Source organism: Rosa chinensis, chromosome 2, assembly GCF_002994745.2.
Source record: "Rosa chinensis cultivar Old Blush chromosome 2, RchiOBHm-V2, whole genome shotgun sequence".
Lineage (NCBI taxonomy): Eukaryota > Viridiplantae > Streptophyta > Magnoliopsida > Rosales > Rosaceae > Rosa > Rosa chinensis.
In genome coordinates, this window is record NC_037089.1 from 8,008,873 (window position 1) to 8,026,285 (window position 17,413).

Genomic DNA, 17,413 nt, shown 5'->3' on the forward strand with positions numbered 1-17,413 from the left:
TGGTCTCAGATTCTTGAACCAGCAGAACGCAGGTGACCCATTGGGCATCCAAGACCAGGTGGCCCCGGTATCAGAGTTGGAGTCTATGCGAGCAGAGATCGCAGCCTTCCGAGAACAAGCTAGGATCGATCAGGAACAACAAAGAATCGATAGGGAAACAAACCTCCTTTCGCAACAGACTGCAGGAGCTGGAAGATGAAAACACTGCGCTGGCCCGAGCACTAGACAGAAGGCACCAACATAATGAGGCACTCACCCAGGCCCTAGCTAGAGCATCCCAGGTAGCAACAGATGTAAATGCTGCCCCGGTAATGGGAGGCACCGGCCTTTCTCCAACTGCGCCTAAGGAAAGCTGTCGCTGGATGATCCAGGTACAGGTAGACTTGTTCCAGGAAAGCCTGAGGCATTTGCCACCACCACTATTACCACAGCCAGCTTAAAGTGACCCACCGGTAACTGATCCAAACACGGCGTTACTATTGCAAATGAGCAACTCCTTGCATGCCCTGCAGGCAAGGGTAGAGGCGGCAGAGAATAGGGACACCTGGCGACACCTGACCACTTACTAGGATCGTCCGGGTCCTTTTACCCAACAGGTTAGAGGTGCCATTCGAACGAACATATCAAAGCCACTGAAGATTGACTATACTAGAATTGGGGACCCGTACCAGCATCTACAGGCTTTCCGCTCACAAACAAACGCCAAGGGATACACGGATGAGGTGTCTTGTAATATGTTTCAGGAGACATTATCAGGGGAAGCTTTGAGTTGGTTCTACGAACTGCCGGCCGGTTCTGTAGGGAATTTTAAAGAGCTCGCAGACAAGTTCGTAGCTCGGTTTATCTTACGTACTGATGGGATACATACCTCGAAGGGACTGCTAAAGATTCAACAGGGGGAAAATGAAACCTTGAAATCCTTCGTTAACCGATGGCAGGCGGCTACTGCTAAGTGCCTGGACCTTAACAAAGAACTGGATGAGCTGGCTTTCAGGAGGGGCTTAAGATGCGGAGAGTTTCTCTACGAGATTAACCATCACCCCCTGGCTAGCTACGATGAGTTGATGGCTACAGCCATCAGGCATGCTTAAGCCGAATTCGAAACATATGGGGATAAGGTCAGACTGGAACTAAGGGTCTCCAACCCGGCCCCAGTGGTCAGGGATGAGCCAAGAAAGAGGGAGTGGGTCCATAATCAGGATCGATCACCCCATACCTTAAGCAAGAGAAGCAAAGAGTCCTCGTCCAGATCTAGCGGTTATGTGACCACTCAACCTCGCTAGGAAGAAAGGGCACAGCAGGCCTCGCGAACACCACCACCACCCCAGTATGAGGTGTTTACTATCCTCAACGCTTCATATGAAACTATATGGAACGAGAACAAGGATGAGATACCTGGACCACCACCGAGGAAGTTCCCAAATAGTAAACTTACTCAGCAGGATATCGGAAGGTTTTGCACATATCATAAGGATGCCGGGCACAATACCAACCTCTGCGTGGCTTTAAAAAATACTATCGAGTCTCTTATTCAGAGGGGCAAGCTTCAGCGGTGCCTGCCTGCTAAAGAAATAGGAGCTATAGACGTGTACGGCCAGATCTTCATGATCCATGGTGGGGGCCCAAAGGAGGTACCTCCCCAGAGGAGGAAGCGAAATTCTAGTTTCCGCCACAAGGGAGGAAGCGAAATTCTAGTTTCCGCCCCAGAGGAGGAAGCGAAATTCAATTTCCATAAGGCCCCGCAACAAGACAGCGGTACTGGGTGGAAATTTGTCACATTCCTGCAGCAGGAAGAACCTGATCTAAAAATGCCCCATGATGATCCCTTCCTGATCACGCTCCAAATGGACCATTACATAATGTCCCGGGTACTCATAGATACCGGAGCATCAGTTAGTGTATTATTTCGCAACGCATTCAAAGCTTTGAATAGAGGAAGGGCCAAACTGTCACAAGATAATGAGCCCCTCATTAGCTTTTCAGGAGATATCGTCCAGCCACTCGAATCAGATTACCTATCGATCACGATAGGAGAAAGTCCAAACTGTTCAACCATCAAAACAGAGTTCATTGTCGTCGACTGTGCCTGGTCCTATAATGCTATCTTGGGTCGACCGGCACTCTAGAGTTTGAGGACATTCATCGCAGGCCACATACTCATGATGAAAGTGCCAACTCCAGTGAGAATAGCGACCATTCAAGGTGATCAAGCTGCGGTAAGGCAATGCTATTCTTTGACGGTATCTTGAGGCAAAGGAAAGTCTGAAATGTTGCCCGTAGCTACTAACCCTCTCATGGACATGTACGAGGACCCCAGAGATGATACCGACTCTGACGAAGAATGGCCCGGTGCCGTGGAAGGCATCGAAGAGGTGGTGTTATCTGAGGAGTTCCAGGACAGAATTGTCAAGATAGGCACCAAGTTGACTCTGGCTATCAGGGAAACATAATCTTGTTCCTCTGCTCCAACGCATCCGCATTCGCCTGGTCATACGAGGACAAGCCCGATATACCAACTGACATAGCCATGCACAACCTTAACATTGTACCTTTCTCGGCACCAGTAAGACAAAAGCGCAGGGTCTTCACACACGAAAAGTACCAGGCTATCCAGGTTGAGGTGAAGAAATTGATGGCCATCAATTTTGTTAGAGAAGTGACGTATCCCCGGTGGTTAGCTAAAGTGGTCATGGTACCAAAGAAGACATCGAGGTCATGGCGTATGTGTGTAGACTATATGAATCTCAATAGGGAATGCCCAAAGGACAGCTTCCCTCTCCCACGAATTGACCAATTAATCGACTCCACCGCTGGGTACCGGTTACTCAGCTTCATGAATGTATTCAGCGGGTACAATCAGATATGAATGAACCCCGTAGACGAGGAGCACACCTCTTTCATCACAGACAAAGGTCTATATTGTTACCCGGTCATGCCTTTCGGATTGAAAAACGCAGGTGCTACTTATCAGCGACTTGTCAACTCCATGTTTGTAGATGTCAACGGGACCATCATGGAGGTATACGTGGACGATATGCTGGTCAAAAGTCTAACCGCAGAAGACCACGTAACCAACCTATCGATCGTATTCTCCATCATATTACGCAACGGTATGAACCTAAATCCACAGAAGTGCATTTTCGATGTCGAGGTCGGGAGGTTCCTCGGGTACATCATCAGCCACATAGGAATAGAAGCTAACCTGAAAAAGGTGCAGGCTATATTAGACATGATATCCCCCACTTACCGGAACGATGTCCAGTCCCTTACAAGTAAAGTGGCCGCCCTGTCAAGGTTCATTTCAAGACTCACAGACAAGTCCACTCCTTTCTTCAAGTTACTAAAAACCCAACACGTGGAGGTAGTAGCCTGGTCTGCAGAGCACGAGGCTGCTTTTCTCAGCCTGAAGGCATACTTGGTAGCGGTACTACTGCTTTACAAACCCGTTCCCGGAGAAATGCTTTACATATACCTCGCGACATCTTCTACAGCCATAAGCTCAGCTTTGATTAGACGAGATTCTGATTGCAAGTACCCAGTGTACTATGCTGGGAAAGGTTACACTGGTGCCGAATCCAGGTACCTGGATATTGAAAAGATAGCATTGGCCCTCCTAGTATCGGCCCAGAAGCTAAGACACTACTTTCAGGCACATTCAATCACTGTTTTCACTAATCACCCATTGAGGCAGGTTTTGCAGAAGCCAGAGACATCGGGAAGATTAATTAAATGGGACATCAAATTGGGGGAGTTCGACATCAAATACCAACCCCGGACAGCTATTAAGGGCCAAGCAGCGATAGATTTTATTTCTGAGCTGATCCCCCCTCAAGATCCACCCCCGGGATCACCTGAACCGCCAGCCCCGAATCCACCCCAACCTAGCACTTGGCGATTGTATGTCGATGGAGCATCTAACAAAAAGACAAGTGGCGCCGGTATCTTGCTAATCAGCCCAGACGATCAAGTCTACGAGTACGCCCTCAAGTTTGCCTTCAAGGCATCCAACAATGCCCCAGAATACGAGGCACTCATAGCAGGTCTACAGATCGCTCAGGAACTAGGCGTCCAGCACATTAGTATCTTCAGCGATTCCCAGTTAGTTGTGAACCAGGTTAGCGGTAATTTCGAGGCAAAGGAGCCCCACATGTCCTCTTACCAGGCCCTAGCCCGGGCACTAGTTCAGAGATTTACCTTCTACAATATCACCTAAATACCAAGATCAGAGAATGACAAGGCAGACGCCCTTGCTAAGATTGCAGTAACTTCTCCAAGTCTTACCTACGGGGCTACCAAGGTCTAAATACTAGAAAAACCGAGCACTTCTAAAACTGTGTCAGAAATATTCATGGTGGACCACACTGCCTCCTGGATGGATCCAATTTTGAAATACATGGTGGACAGTCTAACCCCGGACAATAAGGTTGAGGCCTCGCGACTCCATTTAAGGTCAGCTCGATACACGATCATGAATGGAAAGTTATACAGGAGAGGTCATTGCTTCCCCAACCTGAAGTGTGTGACACCAGAGGACGATCACAAAATAATGAAGGACATACACGCTGGTGTATGCGGTAACCATGCAGGGGCCTGGTCTCTTGCACATAAGACCCTGAGGGCAGGATACTTCTGGCCAACCATGTCGGCCCAAGCTCAAACAATATCTAGTTCTTGCCATAAGTGCCAAATGTATGCAAACATCCCAAGGGCACCGCCCATTGCCCTCTCCATCCTCCTTGCACCTTGGCCATTATGCCAATGGGGCCTGGACCTGATCGGTAAGCTTCCCACAGCAGTGGGACAATTCAAATACGCCATTGTAGCTGTCGACTACCAAACAAAGTGGGTAGAGGCAGAACCTCTTGTCGCTATCACCAAGTAAAAAGTGAAAAACTTCCTGTGAAAAAACATTTACTGCAGGTTTGGAGTCCCGGACACTATAGTCACGGACAATGGCACCCAATTTGACAATGATGAACTAAGGGCTTACACTGAGAACCTGGGTACTAGAATCCGCTATGCATCCCCGGCTCACCCCCAGACCAACGGTCAAGTTGAAGCTGTCAACAAGATACTGAAGAAGAAGCTCGATGAAGCTAAGGGTCTTTGGGCTTCTAAACTCCCGGAGGTGTTGTGGGCTATCAGGATCACGGCGACGGAGGCCACAGGAGAGACCCCTTTCTGCATGGCTTTTGGGTCTGAAGCGGTTCTCCCCATTGAAACGCAAATCCAGAGTCCGAGGATCGAATTCTTCGACGTGGGTACCAACTCAGAGGGCCTAGAGCATGATGCTGATCTGCTTGAGGAACGAAGGGGTGTGGCGCACATGCATAATCTCGCAAATAAGCAGAGAATAGCTCGTTACAACAATGCCAAGGTACAGTTCCGGACACTGAAGTTGGGGGACTGGGTCATGAAACAGGTCCACCTAGAACCCAGGGGACTGGATTCTTCATGGACAGGCCCCTATGAGATAGTTGAGGAGATTGGTCTCGTGACCTTCTACATTTGAGACATGGACGGGGTGGTATCACGACACTCGTGGAATATACAGCGCCTTCGTTACTATTACAAGTAGCTTCCGGAGCATCTTGTCCTAGCTTTTGCTTTTTGACCATATAGCTATGGCAAGCTACCCATCGGGTACTCATTTTGTATTAACCACCATGTGGTACTTGGAAAAATGAATTATTCAGACCATTTCTTGAATTTTCACCTTAGTCATCGGGCGATCCCGGATAAATAGCTGTTGCCAAATTACTCTATTCTGGTAATAAGTAACGTAAGCACAAACGCTTAAAACAAGGTATAAAATTGTAGAAATTGTAATTCCTTTCAAATTCCCATTCAAGTTGTAAAAATAACCATTCGCAAAAATTAACCTGGACTACCAAGCAAGGAATTAAAAAGTAACCTTGGCTACCGGTTTTCAAGCTATTGTTCAAAATAAGGACAATTTCTACAAAAAAAGAAAAAAAAATTACTGTTACTACTGCTGCCCAGCCCCGGTACTTCGAGAACCATCGGCATCTCCCTGGGATGCAGCCTCCTGTTCTTTCTTCTTTTTTTCAAGAAGTTCCCGCCTGAACTTGGCTTCATCCATATACCTGGCCGCCACCCACTCTTTATACTTGGTGATAACGGCTCTGTCTTGGGCAGCGAGGAGCATGTCAAGAAGCTCTTGAGAGCCCTTGTACTCGGCAATGGCCTCTTGCCTTTCAACAGGAAGGTGCTCCTCCAGGTTCTCTGCTCTCACCTTCCATGACGTGACAGACTCTGCAGCTTCCTTCTCGGAGTCCCGAGCACTCTTCACCTCATCTCACTACACTAATTTTTCAATCAGACGACAGTGAAAAACTGTCGTCTGAGTATAAGGTTTGCTGTTGTCTATCTCAATGCCGTCTGATATATGAATCAGACAATACCAGAAAACTGTTGTTAATGCTTAGATCCGTGGGGATCTAATTAACGATAAAGAATGAGAGAGAGAGAGAGAGAGTGTGTGACACAAGCGAAGTATAGTGGTTCACCTCCCGCCTTAGCGGGAGACTACGTCCACTTGAAAGCTTATACTAGTGTGTCGAGCCGTGCGGCCTAACAAGATTACAAGAGATGTAATGGGATTGGATCGTGTTTAAGTGGGAGGAGGCATTCCTTTTATAGGTGAAGGAAGCCATCTCCTTTACATTGTTTTCGATGTGGGACAAGTAACAACTATTCTAGTGTAGAAAGCCTAGTTTGTGAGGGCAACTTTGCAAGGCCGGAAAGGTGGCTTCCCGGCGTTGGATTTGCGACTTCCGGATACCGTAGCGTAGCTTGAACATAGGGCTATAAGATGCAAGTAGCGGTTGGGCCCCACCATGGCTTGTGGGTGTCCCAAAGAGGGTGTTACTCATGCTTGGTGAGATAGCAAATACTCCATATTGTTGGAGGTATGTACAAGTCCCCGAAGTCCCCAAGTAAGAGGAGCTTCTTGGTTGGGGAGTTATAACCACGATGTCATCAAGCATAAGTAACCGGGCGGCACGGAGCCCCTACAAGTCCCCGAACTCCGTAAGCAAGAAGGGACTCGTGAACCTGCAAAACAAAGACAAAAAACAGGCATATGTAGGATTCTCGTTGCATTGGGCAACAAATGTGAGTTGCACTTATATGCGTTGGCATATACGAACGTACGGGGTGCATGATACATGTTGATGTATACACTCGAATGGCGCTGAGTACGATCGCTTATGACGTACAAACTTGAGAACGCGTATGGTCGTGTGAGCATATGGATTGCATACGATAAATGTAAGTTGTATGAGCGTTGCGGAGGTAAGCGTTTGTAATTCGTGAGTGTTGAATGCTTGAACGCTTGTGTTTGTTTGGTTGTCGCTCGTATTAATGGAACGTGAAAAGAATTCGATTTGTCACAAGCGACAAATGGTAGAAGAATTCAATGTTCCATTAACGTGTGGTGTGTCGAGTAGACATGAGTGTAAAGTTCGAGGATTGCCGGGCAGGCATGAGCGAAACACTCGGGGTTGCTGGGAAGGCATGAGCGGAAGCTCGGGGGTGCCGGGAAGGCATGAGCGGAAGCTCGTGGGTTGCCGGGAAGGCATGAGCGGAAGCTCGTGGGTTGCCGGGAAGGCATGAGCGGAAGCTCGGGGGTGCCGGGAAGGCATGAGCGGAAGCTCGTGGGTTGCCGGGAAGGCATGAGCGGAAGCTCGTGGGTTGCCGGGAAGGCATGAGCGGGAAGCTCTGGGTTGTCGGGAAGGCATGAGCGGGAAGCTCGTGGGTTGCCGGGAAGGCATGAGCGGGAAGCTCGTGAGTTGCCGGGAAGGCATGAGTGGGAAGCTCGTGAGCGGAAGCTCCAGGGTTGCCGAGAAGGCATGAGCGGTAAGCTCGTGAGCGGAAGCTCGGGGTTGCCGGGAAGGCATGAACGGAAGCTCGGGGTGCCGGGAAGGCATGAGCGGGAAGCTCGTGAGCGGAAGCTCGTGGGTGCCGGGAAGGCATGAGCGGAAAGCTCGTGAGCGGAAGCTCAAGGGTTGCCAGGAAGGCATGAGCGGAAGCTCGGGGGTGCCGGGAAGGCATTTAACGGGTAGCTCGAAGGTGATGCCCTGAGGCATGAGCGTGACCGTTGCTAATTATGCTGGGCTGTATGTACAAGTCCCCGAAGTCCCCAGTCAAGGAGGGTGTCCTTGCGGGTTGATACCAAAGCGTAGCTTTGTGCCGTATATCAAGCATAATTAGTGCGAGTGCGTTGTCCATCTAGAATTGTTGGAGCGAACGCTTTTGCCCTTTCGGGTGGGCCCCTGCTAGGCCCTGCGAGGAGTCCCCCACTCCTGGCTATAGACCTCCGGATGGTCGGAAAATTGTTTGATGAGGGGAGCTGCGCGGAGCAGAGGGTGTTGGGTAGCGAGCCCAATCTTAGATACCCAAACGTCGGGGTTAACTGCCGGATCAATGGCTGCCGTGGGCTGTGTTAACTAGTCCCTAGCTGTTTTCTCGAAGGAGAAACTTGACTGCAATGCCGCTTAGCGGTCATTGTCATTATGAGGCGTTGCCTTACCGCCTGGCGGTTTGGTTGAAAAATGATAAACACATAGAGCAAGTAATAAAATTTTGTTTGAGTGTCCCATACTTATTTAATTTTGCAATTAAAATAGAAGCATGGCATATGTGTATAGCATGTACTTGTAATGTGGATGCTAATAACGTTATGTATTATTGTAAACTTGCTTACAGATCGTTTGAGATCGGTATGTGAAGCATGGCATATCTAGTATGTGAGATCTAGAAAGTGTTGCCAAATCTACGAAATGTTGTGGGCATGCTCAAAAGTTTATGGAAGCATGTAAAAGCATACCAAGTGTGATATATTGTAGGCATGCTTAGAAGTAGTAAAAGCATGGTATTGGCATGGTAGTAGCTGTAATTGCAAGAGCGTAAAAGATAAGGAAGATATAGTTACTTATCTTATGTCGAGCATAACGGTCCATTGCTTGGCGGATAAAGTATTCCGATAATGTCCGTCAACTCGTAGTTGCGGTTGAATGCTCCATAGAAATAGTTGAATTTCCTTGAAACAAAATAAATGATTAGTATGTGGATTTGTAAAATCAACAACAATAATTTGCATGTGTACTTTGATAAAATTATAAGCAAAGTGTATAAACGAAGTATTCGTTGATGGCAAAATGACATATTTGATTACATGTATCCATTTTGGAATGTAGTAGATGAACATGACACAATTACCCGAGCATGAGGTCGTAGATAATTGAAAGTAATTTAGAATTTCGACTTATTCTTGCTGGGAGAGTAAGATATGTTTAGATTCCCTTGTAATTTATAAATTAAAGGCCTGGATACGTAGCACATATGCATGTGCAGCCCTAATTGATGCATGGCAATTGCTTCTCAGTGAGTATAGTTTTTGATATGGTGATTACATAAAGTACTCTTTAGAACAAGACAAAAGAGTGGCAGAGACGAAGTGGTAGATGGTGTCTGTTCAATTTTGGAGGCTACATGATAATCAATGCAGTGAATGCTTAAATATAATAAGGGAGTATATATGCGGCCACTAGCAACCAAGTAATTGATTAAATAGCACATATTGATTTGTGCGTAGCGTTTGAGGCTACGTGTAAAGGATTTGTCAACTGTCAATGTGCTACGTGTTTGATAGGCCATGTGTGAAGATATAAATGAATATGGAGTCGTGAAATTCACGTGTTTGAAGTTTTGATGAATGGAGAACTTATCTGTCGTTTTCATCGATGAGTGCCATGCATCAGGGAGCTATGTTGTGAAGTTCACAGTGGGTGCCATTCTCATGTGAGCGGTGATGAATGACTGGAGTATTTATCGCTCAACGCTCGAGTGATGTCTGAGGTGCGATGAGTATGCGTTGAAAGAGTATTCAGATCAGTGTGTGTATTCCACGGTTGCAAGTCTCCTTACTAGTGCAGTGCGTTTGAACGCCGAAGGCCAGAAACTGGGTTGACTTGTGGTTGAACACTATCAGACTGAACGCTAGATTAGGCTTGTTCTCGTCGCCTGGTTGTGCCGCTGGACCCCTGGTCACTGCTGGGTTTATGCGCTGGAGTTTCTACTGCTGGCGCTGAGTTACCGTTGGCTGGAAGAGTGGCGGTTGGCGGTTGCCCGCTGATGGAGTTTAGCGGAAGAGGGTTGCCGCTGACGGTGACTAGCGGGAGAAAGTACCGCTGACGGAGATTAGCGGAGCCATTGAGGTTTAGCGGGGCTGGCGACCGCTGCTGGTTCCGGCGACGGATCTTAGCGGAAGAAAGCAGCAGCTGGGTTTTGGCTTTTCCCCTAATTGGAGCTCCGCCGCTACTGCCAACTGAGGCGTGGGGTTTGACTTGCCGCTGACCTGAGCGCTGGCGTGCTGGAAGGTCGGGTTTTTGCCGCTGGTGCCTGTCGCTAGAGTCTGCAGCTTGGGCCTGCTGCTATCCTGAGTTTGACGTTGCTACTGACCCATATCGGCGGTGCCGCTGAAGAAGTTTGGCGGTGGAGCTGCTCGGTCAACGGTGGTGGCCGGCGGTGGTCTTGGAACTCAGTGGAGCATTTGGAGCTCGGTGGAGACTTGGAACTGAATGAAGCAGAGGTGCTCGAAGGTGTTTCACTCAGCGGTGGAGGCTAGCGGTGCTTTAGTCAGCTGGAGTAGTTTTGGCCAGCGGTTTCCGGCTGGAGGAGGTTCTGCCGCTGGTGAAGACTCGGAGTTTGGCGGACTCGGAACTCAGCGGAGCGTGGTTAGCGGATGTCGGCCAGCGGAGCTCTTGGACGGCTGAGTGGAGCCTTTGTCCAGAGGAGCGGAGGACTATCTCGGTGCTTAGCGGAGGCTTGTCCTACTAGCGGAGGCTCGGCGGAGGACTAGAGCTCAGCTGAGGTGGCCGTGACCTTGAGCTCGGCGGAGGCTCGGAGTTCGGCGGAAGATAGCTAGCGGTGGCAGCTGGTTGGCGGAGCGGATCTTTGCTCGTGGTCTTGCAACCTGGCAGAGCCTGGCGGAAGATGCCGGCGGTGAACAGTCCAGCGGAGCGGAGCATGGTGCTCGGCGGAGAAAGCTCAGCGGAGATCGAGCTTTGTGGTCACCGCCTGGCGGTGCCTTGCATTTGGCGGAGGCGTAATGCAAATATTGCTTGACGTGTTTGCATTTGCCTTGCACTTGTTTATGTGATTGCTGCTGGGTTAACCTTGCTGGGCGGAGGATGGTGTTATCGAGATCGGCGGTGGTGCTGATGTTAGCCTTGCTTTTCTGCTGACGGTGATGGTGCCACTGGCCATAGTTTGGCGGTGCACAGTTCGGCGGATACAGCCATGAATTTGGGCTCGGCTGAGGCATTGCTGTCTAGCGGTTTGTCCGGCGGAGCAAAGGTTGGTTCTCAGGGAGAGTGGCTAGCGGTGTTTTTTAGCCAGCGGCGGAGCTCCAAAGTTTGGCGGTGTTGCTTGCTAGTGTCTAGCGGAGGTTGGAGCGGAGCTGAGTGGAAGAGAGGTTCCGCTGATGTAGAGTAGCGGAGCAGTTGAAGTTGGCGGTGCTGGCTCCAGCGACCATTGCAACTGATGGAGCCTAGCGGAAGAGAGCTACCGCTGACAATGATTGGCGGAGGATGCCGGCGTTGCCGCTGGCGGAGGTACTCCCTAGCGGTGTCACTGGCGGTGTAGCTGGGAAGCATGCTTTAGCGCTGGTTGGAGCATTCGACGGAGCTCGGTCAGCGGTGCCTGGAGCTCGGCGGAGCTGGAGTGCAGCGGAGGAGGTCCGCTGACGGATATTGGCGGAAGGAGTGGAAGAATATGCCGCTGGATGTGCTTAGCGGAGGATTTCCTGGCGGAAGCTGTTGTCGGACTTGGCAGAGCTGCCAGGCCTGGCGGTGAAACTCAGCGGAGAAGCTCGGCGGAGGTTGCCCAGCGGAAAATTTTCTCCGGCGAAGCCGCTGCTGCTGGCGGTACTCTGTAGCGGAAGATGGTCTCTTGAGTACTTGACGAAGTGCCGATGATGAAGGTTGGTGGTGCAAGACTTTCTGATCTTGTTGAGCTCGGCGGTGATGAAGGTTGCTTGACAGAGAGCTGATGGTGACGAAGAGTTGGGTGCCCATATCAATTGCAGTTTGTTTTGTGGCCGGCAGCAAAGCTTGCTGGTTTTGCCAGTAAAGCTTTGGCAGTGCCTAGCGGAGTTTTACCCGCTGAAGAAGTGTGGCGGAGCGGAGAGCAGCGAAGAAGTGGGGTGTCCAGATGAAATCGCTGGGTGTCCAGAGGTTTTGCCGCCAAGTTTTTTTTTTTTTTTTTTTTTTTTTTGAATAGTTCAGCGGTGACCTTTTTTTACCGCCGTTGACCAGAGTTGACCATCCCCAATCTGATGTTTGAACGAGCGTTGAAACCTTGCAACCTTGCAAGCACTGGGAACAAATTTATGTTTGAAAAATTTTGTTACTGCCAAGGATGGGGCTGGGTGCCATGCTTGCCAGCAGTTTATATAATAATTCAAAGGAAAAAAGAAAATGGCAGTGAGTAATTTTGATAACTCAAAGAAGAGAAGAAATAACTCTTTTGAGCTTCGCTAAGCAGACTTAGCTCATGGAAGGTGACGAAGCCAATGTGTCGGCTTCCCACAGACGGCGCCAATGTTAATGCTTAGATCCGTGGGGATCTAAATAACGATAAAGAATGAGAGAGAGAGAGAGAGTGTGTGACACAAGCGAAGTATAGTGGTTCACCTCCCGCCTTAGCGGGAGACTACGTCCACTTGAAAGCTTATACTAGTGTGTCGAGCCGTGCGGCCTAACAAGATTACAAGAGATGTAATGGGATTGGATCGTGTTTAAGTGGGAGGAGGCATTCCTTTTATAGGTGAAGGAAGCCATCTCCTTTACATTGTTTTCGATGTGGGACAAGTAACAACTATTCTAGTGTAGAAAGCCTAGTTTGTGAGGGCAACTTTGCAAGGCCGGAAAGGTGGCTTCCCGGCGTTGGATTTGCGACTAGCGGTTGGGCCCCACCATGGCTTGTGGGTGTCCCAAAGAGGGTGTTACTTATGCTTGGTGAGATAGCAAATACTCCATATTGTTGGAGGTATGTACAACTGTCGTCTGAGAAAATTTAATACAACAGCAGTTACTACCCAGTCTGTTGTCTGAATACCACAAAGAACAACAGCGGCTTATATACTTACTGTTGTCTGAATTGTACCAGACAACAGGGGCTTATATGCTTGCTGTTGTCTGAATGCTGTGCCAGACAACAGGGGCTTATATTCTTGCTGTTGTCTGAAGGCTGTGCCAGACAACAGGGGCTTATATGCTTGCTGTTGTCTGAAGGCTTAGTCAGACAATATGTATTCGTAAATCCTATTGTCCATCTATTGCTGATACTATAGATTTCTCTAAAAAACTGTTGTTTGTTGTTTTACTGGATAATGACTTTCTCGTTCTTTTAGTCCTTATAGTATTATAGTTAGATGGCTCATACAACAGTTTTTGTTAGGCATTTTGCGATTATCAATTTTGTTAAACATCATCTCAAACAAATAAGTTCAATGTGCTTATTCCATATTTCCATACAACAAAAAATAAACCTGGTTGAAAATTGGAATAAAGTAGCACAAATCTGGACGGTATAATTTCAGAGATGCCAAAAGACTTGCACCATACAAGATATGGTATACAAGACATGGACTTGTATAAATATAACAATTGTTCCATATATGGGAAGCAGTAAGCTTGCAGGGCTTGCTTTTCCTCTATGACAAGCAGCTTGCTTCCTTGGAAGAAATCATCTGCCAACAACAATATCCAGAATTGTGTTATTCATGGAAACAAGAAAGTTCTACTCTGTTAACTTTTGCAATGAGAAAACTAAAAGAAAGAGTGTAATAGGGAGTGAAACATGAGCTGGATTTGACAAATGAAATGTGTATCCAGTTATGTTTTTTCTAGTTTATTTGCAACTGACAATTCTTCTTGAGCAGAAACCAAAATGAGAATAAAAACCTATCTAAAGGAGAAACTTGAAGTTACCACTAGAAGTAATTGTGTTCTTACCATTATTTTGTTCAAGGAAATGGCTCCAAGTTTATGTAATGCTTTCTTCAAGTCATGAGTGCCACTGATGGTGGGCAACTTCTGTTCTCCATCAGTAGCCACCAAAATTGTAAGCTGATCATCAAAATTTAACGAGAGAGAAAAGAATAACATTTCCAAGCCTGTGTGCTGAACCATCCTAGAACTAGCCAACTCAAATCAAAACAATAGAAATGATGCAGACTTATCTGGATCTTACCACTATATATTCTTTGTGGATTGCATTAGGTGACTGGTTTTTTGAGCGCTTTTTGAAGTTGTTCACATTGGCAAGGGTCACTTCGTCAAATTTAGCCGCCTCTTCCAAAGAAAAAAGTTTGAAGCATTCCTCTGCATCCTCTATCTCAGATTTTCGTATAACCTACAAACACGTGAGATAATTCATTTCATCAACATTTCTAAGATCTAGTTATATTTTATGTTTTGATCCATACATATCAATGACGGTTTATTCTCAAACTCCAGGAGATGAATTGAACTTACAAATGAATAGCTTGAGATGCAATGATCAAGATTTCGAAGCAAAGCCGTCATTGCCCCTGAAACCAAAGGAGTAAAAATTGCATTAGGAAAGAAAAATAGAATTAAAAAGAGTAGCTTACTGGCTTGACTTTTTGAGTATGGGACTCCTTATCAGAAACTAATCCTAAAAGCTCCTTGCAAATTGTATTATGTCAATTTTACAAGAAAGAGATCAGTAGAAGTATACTTCAGGGGTTCACATTTTATGGGACTTATCAGTTATCAACAGTGTGCGGTCATCAGATCCATGATATACGTGTCACTACAAATGAGTCAATAATCTGAAACAGGAATAATGTAGACAGGGAGACAAAACCTTCTGGATCTTCCCACAAAGCAATGAACCAGCACACTGCCACCAGATCTTTTAGCTTCCTCAATGTAATCGAAACACTCATCAAAGTGCTGTTTTATGTTCGTACTTGGTCCGTCAGAAACTACCTCAATTTTGAAAAAGCATCATAAAGTAAAAAGAAATTTCAGTTCCAGAAGTCCACCTTTGCTTGAAACAATATCAAACTTATGTTTTAAAGGGTTCAGAAACGCTCATAGGTTCAAGGCATTAGATACTTATATGGAGTTCTGAGGGATTGTCATGATGTAAAGGCTGGTGAGAACGGGCCATAATGAAGTGGGAAAAGTACTGCAGAATGCCTTCTCATGTGTGAGAACAGACTATACCAAAGGAGAACTATTTATATTTTATAGGAAAAGATATGATGCAAAAAATTTTAAAAGCTAAAGGATCATCTCAGCTATACAAAACAAATGGTTAGATAACACGAGTAGTAGACTGAGTGCAAGAAATAAGAAACTAGGAGACTAGATTAAAGGAAATTATCTCAAAAACGTAGACTCTGGTTTAAAAGCCAAAAGACATTCCCAGGAAAAAAAAAACACGAAAAGAAGATAATTAACTTATTCACCACAGCACAGAAGAATGTTCCCATCTTTTAAAACCTTATAGACATAATCATTTGGATATGCAGGAGGCATTGCACTACCCACTGTCAAAATGTGAGTAATGTTCAACCTGTTCAGTTCTTCCTCGTCATTTGCAGCTCCAAAAGAACCCAAGAAGAGACCCTACAAATTGAAAAGCAAGAAGAACAAATGATATCCTAGCTGCATAAAACAGTGCAAAAAAAAAACAATGCAAAGCGGTAACAATACAAGTACTCTTTGTTGTGAAATTAAAATCTAATAACCTCTTCAATCTGGCAGGGGATATTGTCCTCTTTATAGTATCCCCCATTCATAGCTTGCAACTAAATAGACTACTGATCGATATCTGATTGCAGTTAAAGTAACTGATCACAATCTCTCACCCTGATTCCCAAACCTTCCTCACAATTTATCAAAGAAATGGGTTTGTGACAAAAAAAAAGGCATAGAAGCATCCCAAAATTTCGTCGTAGCTCACTAAAAAGAAGTAAGTTGTAAAAATTTACGTTGGCTCTTCTATCCTCCAATCAATCAATAGAGAGAGAGAGAGAGAGAGAGAACCCTGAAAACAAGAGATTAGAGTTGATGAAACATTGCTTCACCACTGGGGCCTATAGAGATCAGTGACCAATAGCAAGGATCGAAAGCCTTCTGCTGGAAATCCTGCAAATATATTTACTGGAATGTCAGAAATAGGCACAGCCGACCTAGTACCGGTGCATTAATACCAACACCAATTGTACATATGCAGGTCCCGCTGGACCCACCAGAGCTATTGGGGATGGGGCCGCCCCCCGTGCCCCAGTTAATGTTAGAGCAGGAGGCAGAATCATCGTTGCAGCCCCACCGCTCGAGACCTAGGGCAAGAACCGAGGGAAACCAGCCCGTTCCTAGGCGGGGATCGGTCCAGCGGAGTGCCTGGCCAAGCCCCACTGGCGATGCAACCGCTCAAATACTGGAAAGGATGCAGCAGTTGGAGCAAAGGTTAACCCGAGCGGAGTCAAGCACCCCGGCACCAATTTCAAATCCACTTTTCGCTTCCAGGCCAGGACCATTCACTGTTGCAATCCTACTGTTAATGTCTAAAAGTTCGGCGGTAGCTGAACCTTTGTTAACGCTGATCCGGTGGGCGGATCGATACTCGTGATGCTATCACAGCTTCCGCTACCTGTCAAGTAAAATACAAAGGGGCGTCAGAGGGAGACCGCGCTGGGCGGTCTTCAACTCTCCGATGCCTAAGTTAGTCAATGTATTTATGCTGACAAAGTAATAGTAGGTAAGTATTGAATGCGTGCTTAATGAGGAGAGAGGAGAGAACCTTTTATAGGTGAGGAATATGAGGTTCTTCTCTTTGTTTTCGATGTGGGACTGAGGTGTTTCAGTTCCCAGCTCTGGGAGCTACTGATGCCATTTTGGCACGGCGCGTCGGTGGTGATCTGAGGGTGATCCGACGCTGAGGTTGTAGCCCGCCTGGCGGTGTACCTGTATGTCATTCCTTTGGTTGGAATTAGTACCTTTGGCGGTACAATGAGCGTGGCCCATTATAGCTAATTATGCTTGCAAATGTACATGTATGTACACCTACAGGCTGTCAGACTGGCGTACGCAAAAACTCCAAAAATGTCACATTACAGCGGTAAGACTGACCCCTTCGTCCATATGGACACCTTCAAGAAGGTCACCAACAACAAAGGATTTGATGATGCCACCCTATGCCACCTGTTCAACGAAACACTGGACAATGAGGCAATGAATTGGTTCTTCGAATGCCCGCCGAGATCCATTGACTCATTCCAGGCATTGTCACACGCTTTCCTTTCTCGGTTCATCTTATTGTCTGCCGGAAACGACAATACAAGCCAACT

General features: G+C 47.0%; 2 protein-coding genes across 2 annotated transcripts; one reads left to right on the top strand and one right to left on the bottom strand.

The window, feature by feature from the left end:
* The first annotated feature begins 1,164 nt into the window (after positions 1 to 1,164).
* Positions 1,165 to 2,126, top strand: LOC112183602. Its single transcript, XM_024321974.1, has 2 exons — positions 1,165 to 1,183; positions 1,288 to 2,126. Exons 1-2 carry the CDS (start codon positions 1,165 to 1,167, stop codon positions 2,124 to 2,126), a joined length of 858 nt encoding a protein of 285 aa, XP_024177742.1.
* An 11,615-nt stretch (positions 2,127 to 13,741) lies between these two features.
* LOC112183605 lies at positions 13,742 to 15,865 on the bottom strand. Its single transcript, XM_040513221.1, has 6 exons — positions 15,812 to 15,865; positions 15,608 to 15,689; positions 14,565 to 14,620; positions 14,281 to 14,442; positions 14,043 to 14,123; positions 13,742 to 13,777 (listed from the first exon to the last, which is right to left on the bottom strand). The coding sequence occupies exons 1-6, from the start codon at positions 15,860 to 15,862 to the stop codon at positions 13,742 to 13,744; spliced, it is 468 nt and encodes a 155-aa protein (XP_040369155.1). The 5' UTR covers positions 15,863 to 15,865.
* Between the last annotated feature and the right edge of the window lie 1,548 nt (positions 15,866 to 17,413).

Bases quoted from the DNA above. Each gene is read 5' to 3' on its own strand.
- LOC112183605 (XM_040513221.1), bottom strand. From the start codon at position 15,862: ATGAATGGGGGATACTATAAAGAGGACAATATCCCCTGCCAGATTGAA. The intron at 14,443-14,564 runs GTAAGTTCAATT...ACGTGTTTGTAG, and splicing joins GCATCTCAAGCTATTCATTT to GTTATACGAAAATCTGAGAT. The intron at 14,124-14,280 runs GTAAGATCCAGA...GATGGAGAACAG, and splicing joins TCCACAAAGAATATATAGTG to AAGTTGCCCACCATCAGTGG.